The following is a 25,886-nucleotide window of genomic DNA, read 5'->3' on the forward strand; positions in this document are numbered from 1 at the left end:
CACAGCCAGTCGGGGACAGTATCATTTTTGAAGAATGGGTGCCTTACATTTACTCTGTACAACTGTTGCTCTTATCTGGAATGCTCATTCTCATTCTGTAAGTTAGAAAACCAGCCTGAAGTGGAAAGGTAAAGAAAAAGGCGTAAAGATGCAAATAAAACAAAAGCAACCAACAGAAGCCTGGAAATAACAGGCAAAACAGAGGCAGAGACAAGGTGGCTAGGGACGAGGGCCTGTCCAGGGCTCCAGGCTCAGACCTCTGCTGAAGAGGTACAAATTACTGACCTGCAGGAACAGGTCCCAAGAGTACAGGGATGCAAACAAAGCCATACACCAAAAAAAAGTACACTTTATGTCTTCATTTATATGGCATTTCTGCGCCGGTCAAACTTAGCTGTGTAACCGATAATCTGTGGTTCTCTGGGGCTGGAATCTGAGAGGGGGTTTTCTGCCAAGAACAAGGGGATTTTAGGAGGGCAGAGGACTTGGCCTGTGTGATCACTGTGGCATGATTATATTTGGTAAAGTTCACCAAAATCATAACTTTAGGTAAATGCATCTTTAAAACTGTGTTAAATGTATAAGTCTAATGAGCTCTCACGTGGTATGAAATACCAGGTGAGGTTTTTACCATCATTACTGTAGTCCTAGTATGTGTGACTCCAAATGAAATCTTTGCCCTTATTCATATCTGTCTGATGTAATAACTTTTCTTGCTTTAGAGGTTTCTCGAGGGTAGGGTAATTTTCTGACACATAAGCATGCTTGTGATTCTTGTGCAGACTCACACACACACACACACACACACACACAAGCATTAATGCACACTCAGTCCCCATCCCTGAGACACTCTGGGCCAAGCCTCTACACACACACACACACACACACACACACACACACACACACACACACACACACTCAGTCCCCATCCCTGGGACACTCTGGGCCAAGCCTACTGTTCTAACTGTACTTGGCTGGAAATTCTACCGTTGGTGTCTCCATAGGAAGTACAGAGAAGCTCAGTCATGTGTGGGTGTAGTGGCTATTCCTGGTTGTCAACTTGACAATATTTGGAATGAACTACAATCCGGAATTAGAAGGCTCACCAGTGACCCTTATCTGGAGGCTTGGAGATCCTTATCTGGATCTTGGTTTGAAGATCTTGAGCCATAGTGGCTATGGATTCCAGAAGATTGAATGTTTAAGGAACACAACTTTAATCTGGGCTTCGCCTTTCATCTGGGATTAAAGGTGTGGTGGAACACACCTTTAATCTGGGTTACACCTTCTGCTGGAGACAATATAAGGACATTGGAAGAAGAGAGTCTAGCTCTTGCTCTTGCTCCTTCGCCTGCTTGCTGCGTGAGACTGAGTAACTGCTAGATCCTTGGACTTTCATTCACAGCTGCGACTGAACAATTGTTGGGAATTGGGCTGCAGACTGTAAGTCATCAATAAATTCCTTTACTATCTAGAGACTGTCCATAAGTTCTGTGAAACTAGAGAACCCTGACTAATACAGTGGGCTAGCCTTGGTTCAAATCTAAACTCCCAGAGGCCTCGTGGGTATCCTGGGGGTGGGGAATTGGGATGTCTTGTGGATCAAATACATTTGGGAAATATTAGACAGGGTTACATAGAACTCTTCTCAGTTGAACACACTCAGAGACCCTAGATCAGACTCATTCGAGAGTCACTTGGTTGCCTTTTGTTTTATTTCAATTTTCTCACATAGTGATCCTGACAAATTCTAGACATTTCAAAGATGCCAGCTCTGGTTGTTGTTGTTGTTGTTAATTTAATAACTTCTAGCAATTTTTTTCAGGATAACCTTCACCCCATTGCAGTTTGAGAACACTTCCTAAAGGTTGCAATGAGACCATTGGGGGAATAGATCCCCAGGTTAGGAAGGGGACAGTGGACACACCCTTCCCATGCTCTCCAGTGTTAATCCTTTGCCTCCCTGCCTCTCACTCCACTCCAGGCAGATCTGGATTCCCAGCAAATGCCCCTGAAACCTATAATGCTAACCACGCTGGGGAACCGCACAAGGCAGGGGTGGAGGAGTGGAGGGCAGAATTGGCACGGCCAGCTGGCTTCCTGCTCAGTGTGCTGAGATCACTTTCCTTTTTCTTTTCTTGAAGCCTGACTCCCCGCGGGACTTCCAAGGCAGCATAACTTCGGGTCCAGACTGGGCTGTCAGGCTTTTCCAGGAAGGATCCAGGAACCCCTTAACTAATCCAGGCAGTGACCTGGGAGAACTCGGGAGAACCCGTGGCAGCCCCCAGCATCCAGGTGCATTCTGCTCTTGGGCTCTGCAACTAGATTCCTGATTCTTGGGGTCAGCTTTTGTCTGCTGTACCCTAGACTCCCCAGGTTCTCTCTTTGCTAAGTAATCTTGTCCAGATACTCGAGCATGGCTCCGGATCCTGGCTCGGACCCTGGAGTGGAGGTGGATAAGAGGGAGGAAGGGGAGGAAAGGGGAGGGCAGTGAGGGTTTATACACACGACTCTTTTTCTGAAACAGACTTTGGGGACAGTGTCCAGTGCCTATTCCTGAGGTTGGACCTTGCAAGTGTCCACGGTGGGCGGTGCCGTTATCATCTTCCAACACTTGCCTAATTATGGAGCTATTGGGAAAGAGAAAGTAAGGGGCGCCCTTACTTCTCTCTAGCGGGGGTATGGATGGTTTTTGTATGTTTGCTTTGTTTTGGTTTTAGTCCATGGTCATTTCACTGAAATACATTACTGTGCGTGAAAATTCAAGGGAAATGTAATTTTTACAGCTGGTGACCCTGATTCCAAATAAGCCACAGAACACTTGAATGCTTTTCACTTCTACCCTATCATGGACTGTGGCTATTGTTTCGTCTCCTGGTCACTTTGATAGTACTATGCACTGTCAAGTCCTTCGACTTGTCTGCCTTTTCCCAGATTAATTATGCATTCATTGTATATGATGCTCATTTTATTGATTGTTTGGGGCTTTGTCTTTCCTAATGGGTGTTTGTCTTTCCATAATTTATTTGTAAGGCCCTTAACATAATAAAAACCTGCATGCAGGCAGCTGAGACACAGGATCTTTTTTCCCCTCTTCAAGACAGAATTTCTGTGTAGCCCTGAGTGTCCTGGAACTATATATATCAGGATGGTCTCCAACTGCCTTTGCCTCCAGTGCTGGCATTAAAGGCTTGCACCATTTCCTCAGGCTTGAGATACCATATCTTGCACAGTGAGAAACAAAATATCAGAGACAGACACACTCTACTGTAGATTGGTGTCCTTGGCACAGGTACTTAACCTCTGTAGATCTGACTTCCATCTTCGGAAACTGTGGCAGGCGGCAAATGGCAAAGTTGCCACAGCAGCTTAGGTCTGAGTGCTGCTGCCATCCTAAGCAGAACCCAGAGCACATGTTCTTGCTGCCTCCCCTCCCCTCCCCCACAAGTAGCCTCAACAGCTTTCCCTCCCACCTGTCCCCAGTCTGCCAGGATTCCCTCAGGACTGGATGATCCTTGACACATCTCCCTGCTCTACAGTCCTACTGTGAAGTTGGCTTCTTTTTGTTTTCTCCTCAACATTTTTTTTTGCTAAGTTGAAGAGATTGGGAAAGAAGAAAAAAGGGACGGACAAGTCTACTCAATGTGATGCTGGGATTAAATTCCTGGAAATACTCTTTGGAAATACTCTTTAATATTTAATATTCTGTTTTAAAAAGAGGAAAGGGGGACCCTTGCCTTCTTTGTGTTTAAGATTAGCAAACAAATAAACAAATAAACAGAACTGTGTTGCTAGCTGGGATGCAGCTCAGGGATAGGGCACTTGCCTAAGATGCACAGGTCCTGGACTCCATCCCCACTACTGCCAATCAACAAAAGCGCCCCCTCTGTGATCAAAAGGTTTACTAGGGCCTGCCTTCTTACAACAGTTTGCCACCTGGAAGTTTTCTGTTATACTCTCGCTGGTTATTTTCTCATGATCCGGAAGCAGTCGATTTTTAGAAACATTCCATAAGAAGACCCAGGTCCATCCTGAAGAATGAAATGGGGTCATAAAACCAAGCGCTGACTTTGACCAATCCTATTTTTCATATCCTTCCTGATTTTATTCATGTGTTGTCTGCTTGCGTCAAAGTGTTATGAGTGATTTTTCAGTGTCTAAATATTACCAGCTTTCTAGGTCTGCATGTTGGGTGGTCTCTTTCTCATGAGCATTGGTATGAGATAGTGCTCTGCTACACTGCAGGTGATCTGTTCTAAGCCAACTCATATATATTCAACTCTCTCTATACATACACTCTGGCTGTGGCCAAGCACTTTCTCAACTGTAAACCAGCATCTAGAATGTCAAGATTCGATTAGTACTCAGCCCCCTCCAGATTGTATAATCTAGCATGAGGATCGCTTACCTCACCCCTGTCTGCATTAGAGCTCACCACAGTTAGGTAGTTGTGATGACAGTGACCACCTTGCAATGCTTTGTGAACTCCAGTAAGTTACTACCTATGAAATCCTTGGAACAAAAGCTGGACATAGGACATACTCAGTGAAGAAGAGATGTTTTAAAAACCCACTTTATGTTTTAAAATTCCTTTCAGGATGTTTATATGATATTGTCTGTCCTTCTCAGCCACTGTGGTTGCTGGGCACTGCCTTTATCTCCTCTACCAATGGATCTTTTAGCAAGACTTTGCTCTGTAGACAGCTAAGGGATGCTTGAAGACTAGGGTGTCTACCTTTGAGAATCCATTTTATGCAGAGAGCCACTCCCCATGCTCCTGAGAACTGTTGCCTGTCTTCTCAGCCTGCCTCTTTTTATAAGATGTTCACTCTGACCAAAGCCTTAGAAAAGGCTCTTCTCCAGCATTTCATATAAATGAAGGTGAACATCGCCTATGCCATCAACAAGCCATTCCCCTTCTTCGAAGCGCTCCGGGACAAATCCTTCATCACTGAGAGAATGTACAAGGTGAGGCTGTGGACCCTCCACAAAGCTCTCTAGTCCTCATTAAGTATGTTTCAGTATTGAGATCTCTGACCACAACCCATCAGTGTTTCTAGAACATGGAAGGCCCAACTTGACCATGATCATTATTGCAGGAAGGGAGGTTGGGAGAAAGGGTGTCTTGAGGCTGTATTAGTGATAGGGTATATTGTAGGTGCTGTAAGTTCAAAGATGGATCTGTTTCTTGCCTCTGTTTAGCTTCTGGTGGCTGGAAGCTCTTGGAGTTCTTAGATTAATAGTCTGCACTGCACTCACTGCACTGACCCCAACTCCCTGACTCAGCTCCACTGCACTGCACTCAACTGACTGACTGAACTCAGAGACCTGAATGACTCTGTCTCCTGAGTGCTAGGAATAAAGCAAGTACTGCCAAGCCTGGACCTAAGCTTTTCTTTACAAGCAACTTTCTCTGTCCCAAGCTGGCCTTCAACTCAGAGATCTGCTTGCCTCTGACTCTTGGGATTAGAGGTGTGTCTGTATTCCAGCCAGATCACACAGACCTAGAAGGTCTTTGGATATGATGATCACTTGCCAAAGCAGCCCTGTTGCTGGATTAAAATTCCTCTACAAAGAAAATTGCAGCAGCCTTTTCCAAGTCTGACACAGCTCCAGCTCCTTCATCAGTCCACAGCCCACTCACTCACTGAGACTCACGTTTTCCTTCCAACAACCGTGCTTTCCTTTATGAGACTGTTCTCAGTTGCAACTGGCTATTTACTGACTGTCTTTTCAGGGATGGATGCCCTCCTCCTCCACTGGAGCAGGACCCTACCTGGGCAGTACTCCCACCTGGGCAGTACTCCCACCTGGGCAGGGCCCCACCTGGGCAAGGTCCCACCTGGACAGCAACACCGCCTGAACAGGGCTCCACCTGGGGAGGGTATCACCTGCCCCATCACCGGATCCATCTGGGCACCCAAGGACTAGCTAACCAGGAATAGCAGACACTGGAAGAATTTTGCAGCCAGTTCTCTCTTTCAATGACTTCTATCCTAAAGATTTAACTCTATATTTTATACTAAAATTCCTCTTAAATTAAAAAAGAAGATTTCTTAAATTTGGGGGTTTTGTTCTGTTCTGTTCTGTTTGAGACAAGATTTCTCTGTGCAGCCCTGGCTGTCCTGGAACTCACTTTGTAGATCAGGATGCCCTCAACTAGAAAACATTAGCAATCTGACTGCCTGTCTCCTGAATGTTGGAATTAAAGGCGTGTGTCACCAAGCCTGACTTTTATATATTTTTTAAGTACTGTATTTATTTGGGAGCGAGGTGCGCATGTGCCATGGTGTGCAGGTGGAGGCTGAATGACACCCTGTAGAATCTGTGCTCTCCTTCCACCCTCCAGATCACAGGGATCAGACTCAGATCAAGCTTGACGGCCAATGCCTGCACCCACTTAGCCATCCTCAGCAGCCCCCAAAGTAGCTTTCTTACAATATAGAAAACCACAGATAGAGAGCTCTCCGCTCGGTGACTACTCATTCAAACTAACTCTCTGCTCCACTCTTTGAAGGAATCTCTGGAAGCCTGTCAAAATCTGGTCCCTCTGTCCAAAGTGGTGCACAATATTCTCACCAGTCTGGAGCAGACTTTCCACCCGTCAGTGCTGCTGACGTTGTTCAGCAAGGTCAACCTCCGGGAATACCCCAGCCTGGTGGCAATTTTCAGAAGCTTCAGAAACGGTAATGTGGTTTCTCCGATCCTTGTCACATGTGCAGTGGTGCTACAGTAAAAGCCTGGGTTTGTTTCCAGTGTGGATTGTGCATTCCAATGCCTGCTTTCCCTGTGTAAAGGCATAGACCACGCTTGCTCACAAAAGCTGCTGGAAGCATCATCCTGGCTGACTCTGACCTCAGCTTCCACGATTCGAATTTCTATAGGACACAGGTGTTTTTAATACAGCTATTCAGTGAACCAGGTGTAAGTTGTGACAGAGTCTCACGTTGTAGTACAGAATGGCCTAAAATGTAATCCTTCTGCCTCAGCCTTCTTTCCAAGTGCTGGTGTTACAGAAGTGGGCCATCACACACACTCATCTTGAAAATATGAAGTATGGGACCATCTCCAGGGAGCACGTAGGGCAACTGAAATGTCGGGACTTGCTATGAAAGAAAGAAAGATGGGGGGTGGGGAAGAGAGAGAGAGAGAGAAGGAGGAGGAGGAGGAGGAGAGGAAGAAGAAGGAGAAGAGGAGAAGGAGGAGGAGGAGAGGTGAAATGGATACAATGTCTATCTCTTTGTGACTGTGGGTGTCCCAGACATTTTATATGATCATTTCACATGACCTTAAAACCACCTGTGACATCATTGTAAGTTGCTCCTGACAGAGAAGGAAGGGGAAGTTCAGAGGTAACTCCACAGTCACTTGTCAGATTTCTATCTGTCACAAAATGCCTATGATAATGAATTTACAATGAGAAGAAGTTAGGGGGCTCTGACCTGTGATACAGTTTGAGCCTGTAGCAAGATTGTATCACCGCAGGATATGTGACAAAATAAAATTGTTCACCGTGTGTTCTGAAAATGGAGAAAGGAGAGACTTGGACCCCACAATCTCCTCTAGAGGTGCTCCCAATGACCTAACACCTCCTCTTGGCCCCAGCACTTCACATCAGCCCATCTCCCTGTAGTGTCACCTGGGAACCTAAGCTTTGAGGAGACATTCGGCATCTAGACTACAGAACTGGATAGATAAAGAAACACAAAGAGGGGCAGCCACGGGGCTGAGGGTTGGACTGAGAGTGAGAGGACCAGGCAATAAAACCACTTGGGATTGGAGAACATGAACCCAGCAGACAGTGAAAGAAGAGACACCAGGAACACTGCACTGTGACATTGGTGACATTGATGTGTCACTATCAAAAGGATAGTCCCCAGGGGAGAGAGGATTCTTTAAGATACGAGAGCAGCTGAGGGACACTTTTACCTCTAGGCCTAGCAGCAGGGCCAGTGGACCACAGACTAAGGATACGCTAAGTTCATCTGAGCCCTGCCAGGGCTCAAGCATTGCTCTGGCTGTGCAGTTCTGTGGTTTTGTTCTGAGCCTTTGTTGCTATCTATGAAGGTTCCTGTTCAGGGGTCAAGGTATCTTTACTTCTGAAATAAATGGCGAGGAACAATCTTAATAGAAACCAACCACAATCTATTCAAGGGGACAGTGTGTGGAAAGCCAAGGGCCTGATGTTGGGATGAGAGGGAAGATCCTAGGGTGCTCAGATCGAGGCAGCCGGATCATAGGGTGCAGTGAAACTTCAGAAGTGAGCAGAAACCAGAAGACTAAGGTCCCAATAGAACCTGGTGAGGAAGCCGGGCGTGGTGGCGCACCCTTTTAATCCCAGCACTCGGGAGGCAGAGGCAGGGGGATTTCTGAGTTTGAGGCCAGCCTGGTCTACAAAGTGACAAGCAAAACATCATCAGAAGTCGTTTTGTTGCTGCATTCATTTAGATTAACTGTAGTAGGTTTTACTCTAGAGCCCGTGGTCTATCTAGTCATGTGCTGTTGACCACATTACCAGTGTTGCGTGTGGGTCCCATTTCATAAAACAGTCCTCACATCCAATCAAAAGGTGATTGGTCACTCCCATAACACTTGTGCCAGCATTGCATCAGCAAGTACATCGAGTAAGCAGGTCACTGTTGTAGCTGGCAGCATTCCTAGCTGGGTGACATTGATGACAACTCCTCCTCTGGTAGTGTCCATAGAACCTTCCAACACTATGAACACTTGTCAGTAGGGATGAAGCTTCTAGCTGAGCAACATCTGGATTGCTTCATGTCTGTTTCTCCCTCAGCAATAGGGTCTTACCAGCAGGTTGTGGAGGGTCATCGATATCATTGGCCTGTAATGTTTAGGGGTAGGAGGAACCTCTGGGATTCCTTTAGCCAATAACTCCAAAAAGATGGACTGTTTTCCATTCCTGGTACTTGGTAGCATATGATAACTTATCAGGGCATTGTCTCCCTCATTATATGGTAACTCCATTTAAATAACATTCATATATGTATATATTTTAGGGACCTTCTACAGTAGTAGGTTTCTATGTGGTCAACCCATTTTGGGTGATGGACTGGGGACTAAATAGCACTGAGTGCCTGAATAAATCAAAGTCAGAAGAGGCCACAAATGGATGCGTGTGGTGATGAGCCTGTTCTGTGCACCCGGGGAAACCAGTAACTCTCCCTCTGGTCCCGTGCGGAAAGATGAACTAGGCAATCCTGTCTGCCAGATAACTTCTGAGTCTTCGGGGTCCTGACATGTGTTCCTCTGCTAATTCCAGTTGGTTATACCTACGAAGAGAAAAACAGACCCCCACTGACCCTGCTTGAAGACCTGGCCAACCCAGCAGAAGGGTGCTCCCTTCAGACACTGCTGCCACCACCCAGACCCCAGATATCGCTGCCAAGGCATCTGTCCTCAGCACTGAGAGTCTGTGACCCCAGAGCAACCGCACAGCCAATCATTGAGATCCTGGATGAGCAGCCCAGTCCTTCTCCCTGGGGCTGTGCCTCACCCTGGCTGCATTCAGGAAGGAAAAACCACTCCAGGCAAGCCGCAGATCCAGCCTGTCTGTCCTACCTAGAGGCTTGTTGTCCATTAGAACCCCAGATTGCCGTCTTTTGTTGACCTGTTCCTTTCTCTGCATCCACCCATACACAACCCTCTCTAAGAAAATCACAAGAGCTGCCAGTGACCAGGGAGGCCCAGATGCTAGAGCATCTTCTTCCTATTCCTGGACACTCCCGCTTCTGCCCTTGGTACTTCACCTTTCCTGAGCCTTTAGGCCAGTGGTTCCCAACCTACCTAATGCTACTGCGCTGTAATGCAGTTCCTTATATTGTGGTGACCCTCAACCATAACGTTATTTTCGTTGCTGCTTCATAACTGTAATTTTGCTGCTGTTATGTATCACAATGTAAATAGTTTGGGAGATAGAGGTTTGCCAAAGGAATCGAGACCCACAGGTTGAGAACCACTGCTTTGGTCCATTTTACTCTTCTCCCTACAACCCGTGGTTTTTCCCTCCTCCTTCAGCTGCCACTAACGATTTTTTTATTAGATATTTTCTTTATTTACATTTCAAATGTTATCCCCTTTCCTAGTTTCCCCTCCGAAAATCCCCTATCCTCTCCCCCCTCCCCCTGCTCCCCAACCCACCCACTCCTGCTTCCTGGTCCTGGCATTACCCTATACTGGGGCATAGAACCTTCACAGGACCAAGGGCCTCTCCTCCCATTGATGACCACTCGGCAATCCTCGGCTACATATGCAGCTAGAGCCATGAATCCTGCCATGTGTACTCTTTGATTGGTGGTTTAATCCCAGGGAGCTCTGGGGCTACTGGTTAATTTATGTTGTTGTTCCTCCTATGGGGCTGCAAACCCCTTCAGCTCCTTAGATACTTTCTCTAGCTTCTTCATTGGGGACCCTGTGCTCTGTCTAATAGATGACTGTGTACATCCACCTCTGTATTAGTCAGGCACTGGCAGAGCCTCTCAGGAGACAGCTATATCAGGCTCCTTCAGCAAGCTCTTGTTGGCATCTGCAATAGTGTCTAGGTTTGGTGGTTGTTTATGGGATAGATCCCCAGGTATGGCAGTCTCTGCTCTGAACTTTGTCTCTGTAACTCCTTCCCTGGGTATTTTGTTCCCCCTTCTAAGAACTGATATGGTCAGAAAGAAGACCTGCAAAGGATGCCCAGCCCTTCTGCTGGCCCTGTGCAAAGTAACACTGACTGGGCTGTGGAGGGAGACTATGCACTTGCCAAATGAGAGGCTGTGGTTGCAACCTCAGGAGAAAAAAAGGGAAGAAAAGCAGTGAGGGCTGTCCTTAGACTCACAGAGCAAACCAAAAGTCAAAAATACTGGTGTGGGTCTGGGGTGTAGCACAGTGGAAGATCACTTACTTGGTAGATGCAAGGCTCCTCTCTCTATGTCTCTGTCTCTCTGCATCTCTCTCTCTGTCTCTCTCTCTCTGTCTCTCTCTCTCTCTCTCTCTCCTGTTCTTAGTTGACACATAGCTTATTACAAACTTATAGTTGATGATTCTTCCCTAGCTCCAGAAGCCTTTGAGTCTCAACCTTATTCATTCTTTTCTATTTCATAGTATGTCAAGAGTAGAACCCAAGGCCTACTGCCTGCCAGATAAGCACTCCACCACTGATCTACACCCCTAGCCCCTTTGTTTATTTTTAGATGACTCAGATTCTAAGACCTATATATGCTATTAACATTATTAGAAAACACTGTGAAAACTTTATGTCTGTTGGACCTAATTGAGCTTCCAGACTTGTGCCACTTGCCTTCCCTAAAGCATCATTATAAAAATAAAGTTTAGTTACGTTAACTATAGCAGGATGTATTACTGACATTGCTGAAGACTGACATTGCGTTCCAGAGTTGGGAATAAAAGAGTATGGACTCAGTAACTTTTCCTCCACTCCTCTGATATTTGCTATTCAAATAACTTTAACATAATCAGAAATCTAATGTCAATAGGAGATTTCATTATCTACATTTTCAAGTGAAGAGGAGGAGGTGGAGGAGGAGGAGAGGAAGAAGAAGAAGAAGAAGAAGAAGAAGAAGAAGAAGAAGAAGAAGAAGAAGAAGAAGAAGAAGAAGAAGAAGAAGAAGAAGAAGAAGAGGAAGAGATCTTGTTATTAAACTATTCTGTCCCTTCTCTATCCTACCTTTTCCTGGTCACCTGCCTTCCTTACTTCCTTACTGGTTAGAATCACTGTTCTCTTTACCACTCTGGCCCCTACTTGCTCAACCTGAAAGCCTCAATTCTTTTTCTTCCCTCTTCTCAGTGTCCTCCAGAGATCACCCGAGAAAAGATAAGGAAGACTCTCGAGAGATGCCCCACAGTCCCTCAGGACCCGAGTCAGGTAATCTGCCTTTGGCCTTAGTGACCTCCTTTTCTGGGCGAGTATACCATCCACTTTCCTCCCTGACAGGCAGTTCAGTAACCCAACCCTTTCCTTCCTCCTTCAGTTGTCAAAGACAACTTAACATTCAAGACTAACAAGCAAGATGACTCAGGAGCATGGACTCTGGGTTCCCCTGGCACCATACATGGTGATGCTAGTTAAGGCTGACTTAACTCTTAGCAACCTTGCTTGGGATAGCTTAAGCTCATCTCCACTTTCCTACCAAACAGAAAAGAATTTGAGTCCTCTTGTTATGAGGCTCTCGCTCCCATCTCAGCTGAGCTTCCTGCCCCTCTCCCAAGCTTGGAGTTATGGAGAGGGCAAGGAAGCAGGACTGGAAAGATAGACTTATGGATCCACCAATCATAAAATCACAAAGTCCCCTCACACCTGCTAGACTTAGACTCTAAATCATTACGGTGTCAACAAACAGAGGTGACTCCTCAGCCACAGGAGACTGTAGTGAGCTTCAAGAGAGAAGAGGACAAGGCAGGCCTGGACTGTGTGACCTTGCAGCTGTGATGAAGTCACAGCAATAGGTGATGCTCAAACAGCCCCAATAAAATGCAAGACAGGCAAACAGAAGCCCCGTCTGTCCCCAGTGGTGGGTAATGTAGCTGATGTGGCTGGTTCTCCTTCCTTGACTTCACCCTGACTATGGGAATTGTCCTTCAGTGCTAGTCAGTTATACATTGTACAGAAAACTAAAATATATGATATTAAAGTGATATGAAAGCCAGGCGTGGTGGCGCGCACCTTTAATCCCAGCACTCGGGAGGCAGAAGCAGGCAGATTTCTGAGTTCGAGCCCAGCCTGGTCTACAAAATGAGTTCCAGGACAGCCAGAGCTACACAGAAAAACCCTGTCTTGAAAAACCAAACAAAATTTTAAATTTAAAAAAAACAAAAAAATAAAAAATAATAAAATGATATGAAAAGAAAGGAATGACTTCAAAAGTCTGTAGACAGTTTACAATGTACCTCAGTTACATAACCCTAAAGAAGCCAGAATTTAAGACAACTTTCAAAACAGACAGTTTTAAGGAGATGGACCTTTGTATTTGTTATGGTTTCAAGCCCCTGTTTTTCTTATTGCATCAAAGCAAGCCAAATTCCGTGATGTATCTGCTGTTAGCAGGTGCATAGGTAACAATAACAAGATGGTCAGGGCTGGAGAGGTGGCTCAGTGCCTAAGAGCAGTGACTGTTCTTCCATAGGATCTGAGTTCAATTCCTACCACCTATATGGTAGCTCGCAACCATCTGTAACTCTAATCACAAGGTATCTGATACCCTCTTCTAGCCTTTGCAGGAGCCAAGCATACATGTGGTACACAGACACACATGCAGGCATAACACACACTTTAAAAATGATAACAAGGGGGTCAGATCTAGGTGGAACCCTACGGGCTGGCAGACTCCTGCCTTCTCTCCCTGCTATCCAATTTCTCCAGCTGACTTTCCTCTGCATTTTCTCTTCGGTCCATGCTCACCTCTGATGTGAATTCCGTTTCTTTTGCTAGTGGTAAAAGATGACTCTCCAGCAGCAAATGACCTGGCAATGGCCCAGGAAGTACCCTGCACACCTGCAAACAAGAAAGGTACAGACATCCTTTCCCATGTGACGCTTCCTTTCTTCTAGCTGTAGCACATCATAGCATCCATGATGCGAGCATCCATTGTGTGTCTGCAATCACATGGCGTCTCCTCATTTTCTTCTCACTCTGCCTTCCTCAAAGGCTTTGCAAAAATTATAGGTAACAAGAAGGCACTTAGACATATTGAACCAAGCATTGCTAAAATTCACTGAACTCCCATCCACAAATGCTTGGTGTGACTGGTACACTAGCCTCCCCCAGAAGGAAAATGCTTCCTGGTAAATCATAGGCAGGCAACATCCATTATCTGTCACTTAAACCTCATGGTGGCAAGCAGGTTGGATGTCCACCTGACTACCTATTCCCACCTCGCCTTTGGCGCTCTCCCATCTTCTACTCTGAGATGTCACCAGTCAATTAAAATGTGTCATTGGTCTGGCAAGTGGCTCACAAAATCAAGGTCCTTGCCACCAAGCCTGGTGACCTGAATTTGATCCCTGAAACCCATATGGTGGAAGAACAGACCCAACTCACAAGTTGTTTCTTGGCCTCTCCATGTGTACCATGGAACATATGCCCAACCTCCACATACTGATAAATGTCATAATTATGATAATGATAATAATGACAAAAACACTGTGACCTTTCTGATACTGTCATCCATTGGTTTCCCCATTGATTCCTGGAAGCCTTCCAAGTCTGTTTTCTCCCACCTCAGTTCTTTCCATGGTACTGGATGCTTTCAAGTGCTGGGATAGCAGGCAAATGATCCAATACTCCAGCTGCTCAAGTCTTTATCTCCTCATGTCTCTCTAGACAGATAAATAATTAAGAGACCTGAATTTAGGCAAAAATTAATGCTTTGGAAGGTTTCTCTCTGTGTGTCTCCCTGTCTCTGTCTCTCTGTTTCTCTCTGTCTCTGTCTCTGTCTCTGTCTCTCTCTCTCTCTCTCACACTCACACACACACACACTCTTAAAACTCTTAAAAATAGAGACAATGCAATCTTTTCTGTTAACTGTCATCCACAGCCTCCTATTAAGAGACCTCTGAGATGAAGACCATCATACTGAGGCTTTATTTCTTGCACACTTTTATGGCATATTATTGAAGAATATGCTATACCAATGATATACATTAATCCCCATGGATCAGGCTTTAAATTATTGTCCTCTATTTCAAAATAGAAAAATTCAGGCTCAGAAAGCCCCCCTCTCTATAAAATGAGAACATCTTGTTTGGCCAATCTGAGGCTGGATATTGGGTTCTCTGATTCTCAGTCCTGTGATGGCCTTCCCATGACTGTCATGCCCTGGTGCTAATGACGCAGGGATGTGAAGACAAATGTTTATAGCCTCTTCCCATCTGTGTCTGACCAGAATGAAACTATACAATGGTTTCCATCTATGGACGGAAGTTCATAGGCTTCTTTCTGGTTCTCTGGGCATCTCGTGGCTATATTCACGTTGTTGTGAGCATCTATTATGTATTGTTTCTTCAAGTGTGAAAATAGCACATCAGGATCCCTTCCTGATGTCAAGCCATGCTTACCCCACAGTTCCTTAAGTAATAGTTGCATTATTACATGTGATTTCAAAATGTAGCATTTGCAAAACAAAATCCATGAAGCCCACCTTGTTTGAATTTATCCTTGTGTAACACTCCCTTCAAGTTACCACACGTCACGGGAAGCAACTCAGCACTAAAATTGGCATTTTCTTTTCTGCGTCTTCTTAGACCTGAAAAGAGGATTTCTTCTTGTGTGTCACTTTTCAATTGCTCAATTCCTCCTTCTCCCTCTTGGGGCCATTCCTTTAACACTTGGGACATTTTGACCCTTACATCTCCAGCTTCTAAATCTTTCTTGCAAGTGGCATATTAGATACATAGTGACAAAATACCCCTAATTTATAAAATAATAATAATAATAATAATATTAATAATAATAATAATAACAATGCTTTAGCAGAGAAATCTGAATTCAATAAAACTGTCCTGACTCCCACTCACTCTGGTTAGCCCCACTGATTGCTTCATGAAACATACAGCTGTTGCTGGGTTATGGAAGGAGCTGTCCAGATGTGCTATTTACTAAAGATGGTAGCCAGATATAGTCCTCTTATCTCCCCATTTTAGTACTAACTTGGTGAGCAGGGAGAGGAGATGATAGGCAGAGCTGGGTGGATCAATTCGAATTTATCTGTATGTCTGCCCTGCTTCATTTCTCCCTGACAAGAGTGATTTGTGTCTGTAGCTGATAGAAAAGCCCAGATAGCTCTAGAACAATCTGAAAACAATACAGGAGGTGGAGAGATGCAACTCCACAGAAGTAGAGATGAAAACACCTCAAGGAAGAGAAGATAAGTTTGCTCTCCCTGCCATCAGTGCAGAGACTTTGATGGAGTGGGACTGGGAGGGAGCCTGCAGTGAACTCTCCATGGTGCTGAGACTAAGTTTGTGATCAAGTCTGCAATGGACTGAAGGGGTTGAAGTAGATGACCCTCTTAACGTTAGAAATGAGTCTGAGGTGAGAGACAAAGGACTTGTCCAAGTCCATTTTGGTCAAAAGAAGAGAAAACGTGGACTCAGGTCTTTGCCCAACACTCTGGGTCACCTTCTTGTACAATCACTGCTGGGTGACACCCTGTGTGTGGCAGAGATTGTATCCACTCTTGAGAGTCTGCAGGTCAAGGCAGGCAGTCTTGTAGTGGCCCAGGGCTCTGGACCTTGTTTCAGCTGCAGCATCAAAATTCTTGTTACTCTCTCAGACACAGTGAGTAGATAGGAAGCATCTTGGTAGGTAATTCAGCTGTCATAGAAATTAAAACTCTTGCTTCCTCTCTGTGGATGGCGGGACCACCAGGCAACATAAGGTCGTCCACTCAAAGTGGCTTTCAAAGGAACTCTCCTCCTCCTGGTTCGAGATGCCACTGAGACTCTATAAAGCTGAGTCATGCTTGGGACTAGTCCATTCCTCCTCCTCCTTAAGTCCCATGTTCATAGCCTACTGGGAAGATTTCTACCTGATTCATCCCGGCAACTATCCCTCCTCTATTCCAGCCTGGCTTGGTGTCAAAGTTTTGGCAGCAGGATCAGCCAGCACAGCAAATTGAGATATCTTGCCTCCCTACTGCTGTGTGGTGTTTTTCATTGTGGGACTATAAGGTCTGCTGGATTACCTTTTATTGAACATGTTTAAGGCTTGTATTTTGAAGAGATAAAGAAAACACTGATGTCTATTTTAGCCAACAGAGAAGTTGGTATAGGGAGATTGGGATTTAGATCTAGATACATGTTAGATCCTACAACATTTTATTTTCAAACAGAATACCTGAGCAAGGCAAGACCGAGTTCTTGTTGCATCCAGAGTCATTTTTGCCCATGTACTAAATTGAAATCCATCACTAACCCCATAAATGCAATTGTGGTCAGAACACAGTTTAAAATTATTTAAAAACAGTTGTTATGGTCAGTCTTAAACTTTAGAATAACAGATTTGTCAATTCTCTGCTGTTTTTTTCAAAAACTTTATAGAAGACTCAATAGTTGTGATCAATTCAGTAAATGGCAAATAAAGTAACCTGTTAGTCTGCTCATGTCACTAATGACATAGGAGTTTCTGTAGGGGGAAAAAATGAAAAGTCATTTTTTCCAGTTGAGTTGGTTGAGGTAGTCCCCTGGGATACTAAACATCCTAAGGCAAAGGGCCAAACCACAGTGTGACCACAGAACACATCAGTGGGATCATATCATGCCAGCGGGGCTTACACCAGACCCCCAAAGGAAAGCAAAATTTCTTTAATGAAGTGAACCTGATGTCTGGCCCCTCATCTTTCCCTACTGTGGAAGTGACGGCAGCATATCATGGAAGAGAGAGCATCTGATACTTCCAACATCTTCCACCAAACAAGATACCTGCTCAAGCACCCAGTCATCTCTGTTCTCTTCAATCTCCCCACCCAATGGCTGCACACCAGCTGCTAGGGAATAGAGGCAGAGCTCCAAGAGAGCTAAAAACGGGGTGGTGCCAGCCCTACTTGCATGTTCTAGTCTGGGGTTTGCCCAGGCTAACAGAGAGGAAGTGCTTTAAATTGGAGAAAGCATGAAGGTTCATTCCTTTGCTCTTTGTTCTCTCAGACATGGTCTGCCTGTCTCAAAAATTGGGTACCAGGTCAGAAAGGGCTCTCAGCTTCTGTGGAAAACTGCTGCTGCAGAAATGGACCCGGAAAGCTACAGGGCCTATCCAAGATGAGAAAGAACTCACCAAAAGGGGGCAAGGAAAGGACTGAGAGTAAATCTGCTTTCCTCTTCCAGATCTGGCCATTTTTATAACCAATATATAAGAGAAAAGTATTTCCATAAAAATACGGTTCAACTAAGAAGAAGATATTAGGAGAGACACATTGGTGGTATAAATACAATTTATGCTCTTGCTCCTAACAGCTTTACTCTCAAATTGATCAGTAAGCTTGAGTAGTGTTTTTGGTTTTGCTTTCTTTTGTGTTTAATCTTCAGATAACCTCAACCTTACCAGACAAAGGTGAAGGGAAAGACCCACAGAAGCTGTCTTACCCCTGATCTTAGCAGTGAGTCCTGGGTTCTTTTTCATTTTCTTTCTCTTGAAAGCTGCCTGGACAACAGCTATTCTGCCACCTAGGAGGGACACAGGCAAACTCAGAGTTGAGCCAAACCACAGGGGAAATGGAAGGAGAGAGGGAGGCATCCTGCTACTTCAGGGTGCTTTCTCCGCACAGTGTGGATAAGAGCTCACAACAAGGAGCTGTGGTCTTCCAGGCAGAAGTCAGGGTTAAAGCACATGCAGGTTCAGTTGTATTAATATGTTGGAAAGAAATCTATTTGCCTACACATGAAGATAATTAATGGAAGTGTTTTCAAAAACCTCAGCACAAATAGTGTGGTTTTCATAATACGCATTCAAAAAGATGGATGCAGCCCCCTTTTCTCCTTTTCAAACAAAAATGTACACATTCATCAACAGCACAGCCAGGACATTGTCAAGAGCATAAGACTCTTAGTTGGTGAAATTAATATCAAGTTGGATTCCAATGCCAAATTCATAGACCTGATGCAAAATTGATAATCATTTGAAAAACAGCAATTAGCTTTTGTTTAGGAGAAAGGAATCCTTTAGACCATCACTAAAATCAGACAGCAGGGATGTTTGTAAATATATACACAATATAGATATAAGATTATAGGAAACACCACCATGTAGATATATTTGTGATTAAATTGTTCAAAACATTCTAAGGTCAATTGTGCGCTATCTCTCTCTCTCTCCCTCTCTCTCTCTCTCTCTCTCTCTGTGTGTGTGTGTGTGTGTGTGTGTGTGTGTGTGTGTGTCTTTGTATGTATCCCTAAAGAATACCTTTCATGACAAAGGCTGATCATATTCAATATTTTAAAAAACAAATAAAAATATAGACATCACATCTATTCCAATAACCAATGTATGTATCTTTGCATATGTGTGCATGTGTGTACATGAATGTGTTCCTATGTATGTGCATGTGTGTGTGCCTGAACATGCGTGGAGGCCAGAGATCAAAGTTTGGTGTCTTCCTCAATAGCTCTCCACCTTGCTGTTGCCACAGGTCTGACAGTCAATTTGGGACTCACTGATCTGACTAGACTTACCAATCAAGCACTGTGAGGGGTCTACCTGGATGTGCCTCCCCAGTGAGGGGTTACAGATATGTACATTATGCCCACACTCTAATGTGGGTATTAGGGATCCAAACTCTGGGCCTCGTGCTTACACCCACAGAGCCATCCCATCAGTCCTTCAATGAGCACATTTACAATCATGGACTGTCAGTTATTTTTCTGTCAAGTATATCTTTCTCTCTCTAGACTGATAAATAATTAAAAGACCTGAATTTAGGCAAAAATTAATGCTTTGGTAGGTTTCTCTCTGTGTGTCTCCCTGTCTCTGTCTCTCTCTTTCTATCTGTCTCTCTCTGTCTCTCTCTGTCTCTCTCTCTCTCTCTCTCACACACACACACACATATTTTTACATATGAACATGCAGCCTGGTTGCTTCATTCATCCTTCTTCTAGACATTTTTCTAAATCAATAAAAAATTTTATTCTGAGGATGACAGCACTTCCCTTTCAACTTTGGACCACCATATGTACCAGAAACAAACTGTTGGTAAAAGACTTTGTTACAGCATCTTAATCCATATCTTAATGTAGCTATAAAATGTTTGTGGGAGGGTGGAGATTGCACAGAGCAATAAATAGGTAAGCATGAGGCTATGAGTTCAGATACCATCTTCTACGTAAAAAGTACATAGGTATGAACCTATAGGACTAATGTTAAGGGTCTAGAGACAGGCTCATGGGGGCTTGCTGACTGACAATTATCAAGGGAATATGGTAGAGAATGAGAGAGCAGGATATTTGACATCCTCCTCAGGCCCACACATGTGGGGGCAAGTATGTGCACCCATATGTACCTGTGTGAATATAACACACACACACATACACACACAAAATCATGGCTCAGCAACTCACGAGCCCCCAAGTGTGCAATGGACAACACCTTAATAAACACAAGAGCTGTACCAGTCCCTCGGTTTGCTTACATTTTCTCTGTACACTCATTGGCTTTCTCCATTTTGGTTTTGACCAGTTGTGGCCTTTCTTTTTTCCTTCAAAACAAAACAAAAGAACAGAATCAATATTCAGAGATATAACGTAATTCTATGGGCCTTTAATAAAAGCAGCATTCAGATACTGTTTTCAAACTTCAGAACTTAGAAATGGGCACAATTCTTAACAGTTTAGTCATATGCAATTTGATGCCAGAGTTGAATTTCAGTTCTTCATGTGTCTTGGGCTGTGGCCATGGAGAGCACCTCCCTTTGAACACCTGTGAAAGCTAATTCCTGCTAATGGAATGATAAATGTTGGGGCATGTATCTACCGTGCAAATCCAACCCAGAGCATGCTACACTGGAAGTCAAGGAATGCTCTCAACTTCCATGTGGAGAGTTTTCTTAGTCTCTATTCTCTTCAAGTTGTAGCATGAACCCTCTCACATGTTTCATATACCACCAGAAGGGCCAGGGTTGGGGTGGAGGGACTTTAAAGAAGCCTAGTAGAATCTTTTGTTGGGTTTTCACTTTAATTATCCAAACTCATGGGCCCACAGCTCTAGAGAAGTAGAAGGTCTGTCTAGTGGTGCAGTGATGGATTGTTACTATTTGTTTATCTGTGTGTGCTAAAATATAGGATGTATGTATGTCCATGTTCATGTGTGTGTATGAATGCAGGCAAGTCTGTTCCAGTGCACACATGCAAAAGTCAGAAGACAATGACACTTGTCTATCCTTGCCTAGCACTTTGTTTGGGACAGGGTCCCTCTGGATGTTCACTGATTGTTAGTGGCTGGGAACAATAGCTTTATTGGTGGAAGTGAAGGCCTGATGCACAGAGGGAGGCTTTGTGAATTTTCCAAAATAAGACATCCATCTTGAGTAGAGTCAACAACAGACCCGAAACTGACAACAGGGGAAGCACCAAAACTGTTGTGGTCTTCCAAAGAGAACGGCATACTAAAGGACATTCCAACCCCATGATACTCCTGGGGTCCAGGGTACTGCAAGCTAGAACCAGTTTCTGAAAAATTCCATCAAGACTCACCTGGGCATGGTTCGTGAGCTCAGTTAAGCTGGTGCCACTGCTCAAGCCAGTTACATGAAACTGAAAGGAGATATGGCCATTGCTCAAGCTTGTAACTCAACCAACTGGGTTGAATACTTGCTCAGTCCTGTGAGAAGTCAAGACTAGCATGTTATACTACCCTTCCCAGGGGCTATGGAAATATGCTGTGACTGAGTAGTGCCTGTCTCTACTAATGGTTGCTGGCACTGGGTCTCTCCTACAGAGGCTACTGCGCATGATAGCCTGATACCTCATGCTGGGCAATGGCCTACCTTCTCTCAGGGACTCAGAACTACTACAAAGCAGTTTTCCCTGGCATCTGGCTTAGAACTTTGAAACCCTCTTGAGGGTTTAGTTTGTGCCTTAAGTTTGCTGATCCACATTTGGGTTACAGATCAGCTAAGACTGGCAGCACCGTTGTAATGCTAGGAACATCACTGTCACACACTTGGCTGTTGGGACCATTTGCAGTATGATAATAACACCCCTATTTTTTTTAAATGGAAAGCACATACCAGTGCTAATCCTTTGACCTTCATGTCTTGTGCACACACACACACCTGGATAGGGCAGTTTGCTCACTGCAGAGAACAGTCCCCAGAAAGGAACTCTAGACCTTCCTGGATAATGGTCAGGATTGAAGTAGGGAGGGAGCTACAGGCGACACATAGACCTACTCTGAAACTCAGGCTTCTATTCTGGTATCCAGGGCTTCCAGTCTAATTCTGGTTCCTTCTATGGAAATTCTTTGCCTTACTTAAAGGCCCTGATGGCCTGGAACTGGGTGAGAAAAGGAATGGTCTGAATGAAAGATGAGTGAAGTGGAAATTTGTGATTTCTTTGGAGACTCAGTTCTGTGATGTCATATTTTTCTGGAAGCTCTCTTCTGAGAGGATGTTTTGTTGAAGCAGACATGTGAGAGGACGCTCTGCAGAGAATAGACATATGGTGTTTTTCTGGATGCTGTCTTGTGAAGAAGGGGCATGTGATGTTTGGCTGGAGCAGATCCTTGAGAGGTCACGTGATATTCGGAAAGAATATAAGTATAACCCAACAGACAGTGGATAACGCTCTTGCATTGGTTAGCCTTGCTTTCCTTGTCGATCTTCACTTGTCACAAAGTGATTTCATAGAGAAAAATGCACCAAAGAACTTCTCATGATATTCTGGTGGCTTCTGACCCCTTCTGCAGCCTCCTGCAGATTGACCAGCAGAGACTCGTGGTTTCTTCTGGATCGAGCCTCTGCTGCCGATCCATGTTTGGTGTTCTGCTAGTGGACTGGACTGCTGACAACAAAGACTGGAGTCTCCCCAAAGAACTACTTCTAAACAAGTCCAGGTCCCCCTCCTCCTATTAACTTCTCTTCCTCCCCTACCTTTGTTCAGTGGTCTGTAAGAAATGTTGGAGTGTTTAAGAACCCTTATGAACGTAGGTTTTGAAAAATATAAGCCCACAGGTGAGGGTGCAGCCTCTGGAATGACATGGCATGATATCAGAGCAGAACCTCAGGCACCTGAGGGTATACCTCTCACTTAGGAGGTATGGGTTGCCCCAGAGAGGCTTTGATGACACCCACCTTTATTGCCAGACCCTCACTCTGGTGGGCTCTGCCCCACTGAGAGGGCTACGCTGATGCCACTCTGTTAAAACCATGGTCAGAGAATGGATAGAATGCAGGACCCACAGCTAGTAAACGGAGCAGTAAAAGGTCCATTTGCCAGCATTGCCTTGTAAAACAGGGACATTCCTGTTTACTCCTTAGTCCCCACATAGGCCTGTGCGTGCAGCATCTTCCTGGCTTGGTCCTCATCATAGTCTTTGTGGATCTTGGCAGAGGAACAAGAAAAAATCTACCCTATGTACCAGCATGTCACCCCTAGATGTTTCTGTAAGAATTTGAAAGCACAGAGCCACAGAGAGATGTCTCCATGGGCACTCCTAACACCTTTGTCATGTCCCAAAGTGGGAATGTTGAGGATCTAGCATTAGGAGAGCATACAAAAAATTGGGGTACTCAGACAAAGTAGACTGCATAGCAATAAAAAGGAACCAACTGCCATTGCATTCTTCAACAAAAGTTCACAGCAGAATCATTCTGTGGAGAAAGCAACCTTTACACTAAAGAACATGCTGGGAAATCTTACTCATAAAGCACTTAAAAACAACCTAAACTAAGTATCCTTGGACAATAAGTGTCTGCCTTGATGAATAAGGGGCAACGAAAGGCACAGAAAATCTTGTCAGCTTCAAAGTCATCTTCTGTGTCTCCACAAGATTTTATTGTTAAGACATACAATTAGCAGGATCCTTCAAAGGCTGTGCTTAGGATTTGTGCTTTCCACTATACATTTAATGTAAAATAAGAATTGCAAAGACACTGAACCCTCCTTTATGGTCATATGTTCAAATAGAAGGGTGTAGACTGAAGAAATGTAGGTTTTTTCCAGAACGCTCCTCACTTCCTGCTGAGTCCTCACTGAGTCTTTCAAATCCCGTCACAGCACACCACACCTTTTCCACATTAGTATTTGAAATTCCTCCTCAAAGGTCCCAAAGGCTGGATGAAACATGCCTCTAATCCCACTCTTCAGGAAACCAGAGGCAAGCAGATATCTGTGGGTTCCAGGCTACCATGGTCTACAAAGCAGACTCCAGACCTGCCAGGACTACACAGTGAGAGATAGTCTCAGAAATAAAATGAAATATAATATAATAAAATACAGCAATGACAAACAAATCTTCAGTCTCTCCTCATTGGGTAATTTCAAAGCTACTTCTGAATGTTTAAGAACATGCTGAAACTGCATGCTACTTTCAGCAAACTCATACATTGCTTACCAGTGGGGTATGTTCTGAGAAATGTGTCAGTAGGTGATTTTGAAACCCTATAGAGAAATACCATCTTATGAGGACACACTCAGATATGTGGGATGTCATTGTCATGGCCACGGTTATGCAGTTCCTGACTATTCCAAAATATGCACCAGTCTTTATTGTTCTCAGGGCAAGTTACCCAAAGTTCAGTAGCTTAAAACAGCACAAGTTTATGTAAGCATTATGTCAGTTAGAAGTCTGATGTGGCTGAAGTCCAGCTGTCCACCACCCTTCACCTGTTCCTGGGGTCTCTAGGAGACAACCTATTTCCTTACCTGACCCATAAAATCAGATTAGTCACCCCTACACCAATGGTCAAAAACAATCATACTTCCCGCCAAGGTTTCTAGCTTAATCACTCATGTAGAGAGTGTCCTTGTCATTAAAATAACAGGTTCAAGGTCACCAAAGTCTACTCTATTATCATACACAATAACAATAGTAACTCTGGGATTAGTTATTAGGAATATCAAAAGCATGTAAACAGCCACTGTTTCCTTACTTCTCTGCCTCTTGAGTTTTCTTGCAGGAATGTTCCTCCTGGTGCCCACACCTTCTAGAAGACAGAAAGTGGCAATGGGGAAAGAAATAACAAATAGAAGTTACAACCCTTAGGACCATTCACACTGCAGAGGCCTTGCCTACAGCAAAGCTTGGATTGCCATTTCTTTCCTCCCTCTTCGTAGAATCTAAGCCCAGTGAACTGACAACTGGGAATCCAGGGAGGGCCTTAGACATTGTTGCCCCACCACCACCACTACCACCTCCCTATGAGACATTTTATATGTTAACACATTTTTGTACAAATAAAATGAGAATTTGGTAGGAAGTGTTGTAGGCAAGCCCTAACTGGTTCTCTGACATGCTTGAGGGCTTTTGGTTGGGAATGCACCCCAGATTGGCCTGAACTCTCTCCTCCAAAGCAGAGGTTCACACAGTAGGGATGGCCTCATCATAGCATGGCAGCTAAAAAATATCTAGCTGCAAAAGGTGACTCAGCATTCCTGGGTGGCAGGGAAGAATGGGTGTGACTCAGTACCTAGAGCAGCAGACAAGATAAGTGATGGCTTGAAGAGTTTAATTTTTCAGGTGACCTTATCTAAGACACCTAACACTGTAGATATGGAACCAGAAGATGCTACCTCCTGTAGCCGGGTAGGAACCCCACTGGGAAGATAAGGATACTAACTCACCTACAAAACTTTCTACCCCAAATATGTTCTGGTTAAAAGAAATGTAGGGATAAAGATGGGGCAGAAACTGCCGAAATGGCCAACCTGGAACTGGCCCAAATTGAGATTCATCCCATGAGCAAGAAGAACCAATCCCTGATACTATTAATGATACTCTGTTATGCTCACACACAGGACCCTAGTATAACTGTCCTCTGAGCTCTACCCAGCAGCTGACTGAAACAGATGCAGATATCTACAGCTAAACATTGGACATAGCTCAGGGATCCTTATGGAAGTGTTTGGGGAAGGATTGGAGGCCCTGAAGGAGGTAGAAACTCCACAGGAAGACCAACAGTAAACCAGAGCCCTGGGAGCTCTCAGAGACTGAGCTACCAACCAAAGAGCCTATAGGAGCTGGACCAGGGCTCCCAGGACAAATGTACCAGAGGACTGCCTTGTCTGGCCTCAGGGGGAGAAGATGTGCCTAATCCTGTAGAGACTTGATACACTACAGTGGGAGGGATACTCATAAGGGGGAGATCTTCACTCTCTCAGAGGCGAAGGAGAAGGGGATGAAGGAAGGACTCTAAGGGGGTAGGGGACTGGGACTGGGAGTGCAG

At 44.6% G+C, this 25,886-nt stretch overlaps 1 protein-coding gene and 1 long non-coding RNA gene across 3 annotated transcripts; one reads left to right on the top strand and one right to left on the bottom strand.

The window, feature by feature from the left end:
* Positions 1-65: 65 nt before the first annotated feature.
* On the bottom strand, positions 66-14,201 carry LOC102636478. 2 transcript variants are annotated; one of them, XR_880934.3, is made up of 3 exons: positions 14,169-14,201; positions 13,421-13,513; positions 66-448 (listed from the first exon to the last, which is right to left on the bottom strand). It is a non-coding gene; the product is annotated as an uncharacterized LOC102636478 (long non-coding RNA). The 2 variants fall into 2 exon arrangements; XR_389826.2 differs by lacking the exon at positions 66-448 and adding an exon at positions 3,868-4,031.
* Positions 4,826-11,469, top strand: LOC115486430 (sp110 nuclear body protein-like). The gene is made up of 3 exons (XM_030251631.1): positions 4,826-4,968; positions 6,518-6,686; positions 9,281-11,469. Exons 1-3 carry the CDS (start codon positions 4,876-4,878, stop codon positions 9,625-9,627), a joined length of 609 nt encoding a protein of 202 aa, XP_030107491.1. The 5' UTR covers positions 4,826-4,875; the 3' UTR covers positions 9,628-11,469.
* Positions 14,202-25,886: the final 11,685 nt, after the last annotated feature.

This window comes from Mus musculus (genome assembly GCF_000001635.26).
Source record: "Mus musculus strain C57BL/6J chromosome 1 unlocalized genomic contig, GRCm38.p6 C57BL/6J MMCHR1_RANDOM_CTG2".
In the NCBI taxonomy this organism is placed as follows: Eukaryota; Metazoa; Chordata; class Mammalia; order Rodentia; family Muridae; genus Mus; species Mus musculus.

What these genes read in the sequence shown, in the direction of transcription:
- LOC115486430 (XM_030251631.1), top strand. Translation starts at nt 4,876, where the DNA reads ATGAAGGTGAACATCGCCTATGCCATCAACAAGCCATTCCCCTTCTTC. An exon ending in TCACTGAGAGAATGTACAAG is followed by an intron (nt 4,969 to 6,517) that starts GTGAGGCTGTGG and finishes CACTCTTTGAAG; the next exon opens with GAATCTCTGGAAGCCTGTCA. An exon ending in TTTCAGAAGCTTCAGAAACG is followed by an intron (nt 6,687 to 9,280) that starts GTAATGTGGTTT and finishes TGCTAATTCCAG; the next exon opens with TTGGTTATACCTACGAAGAG.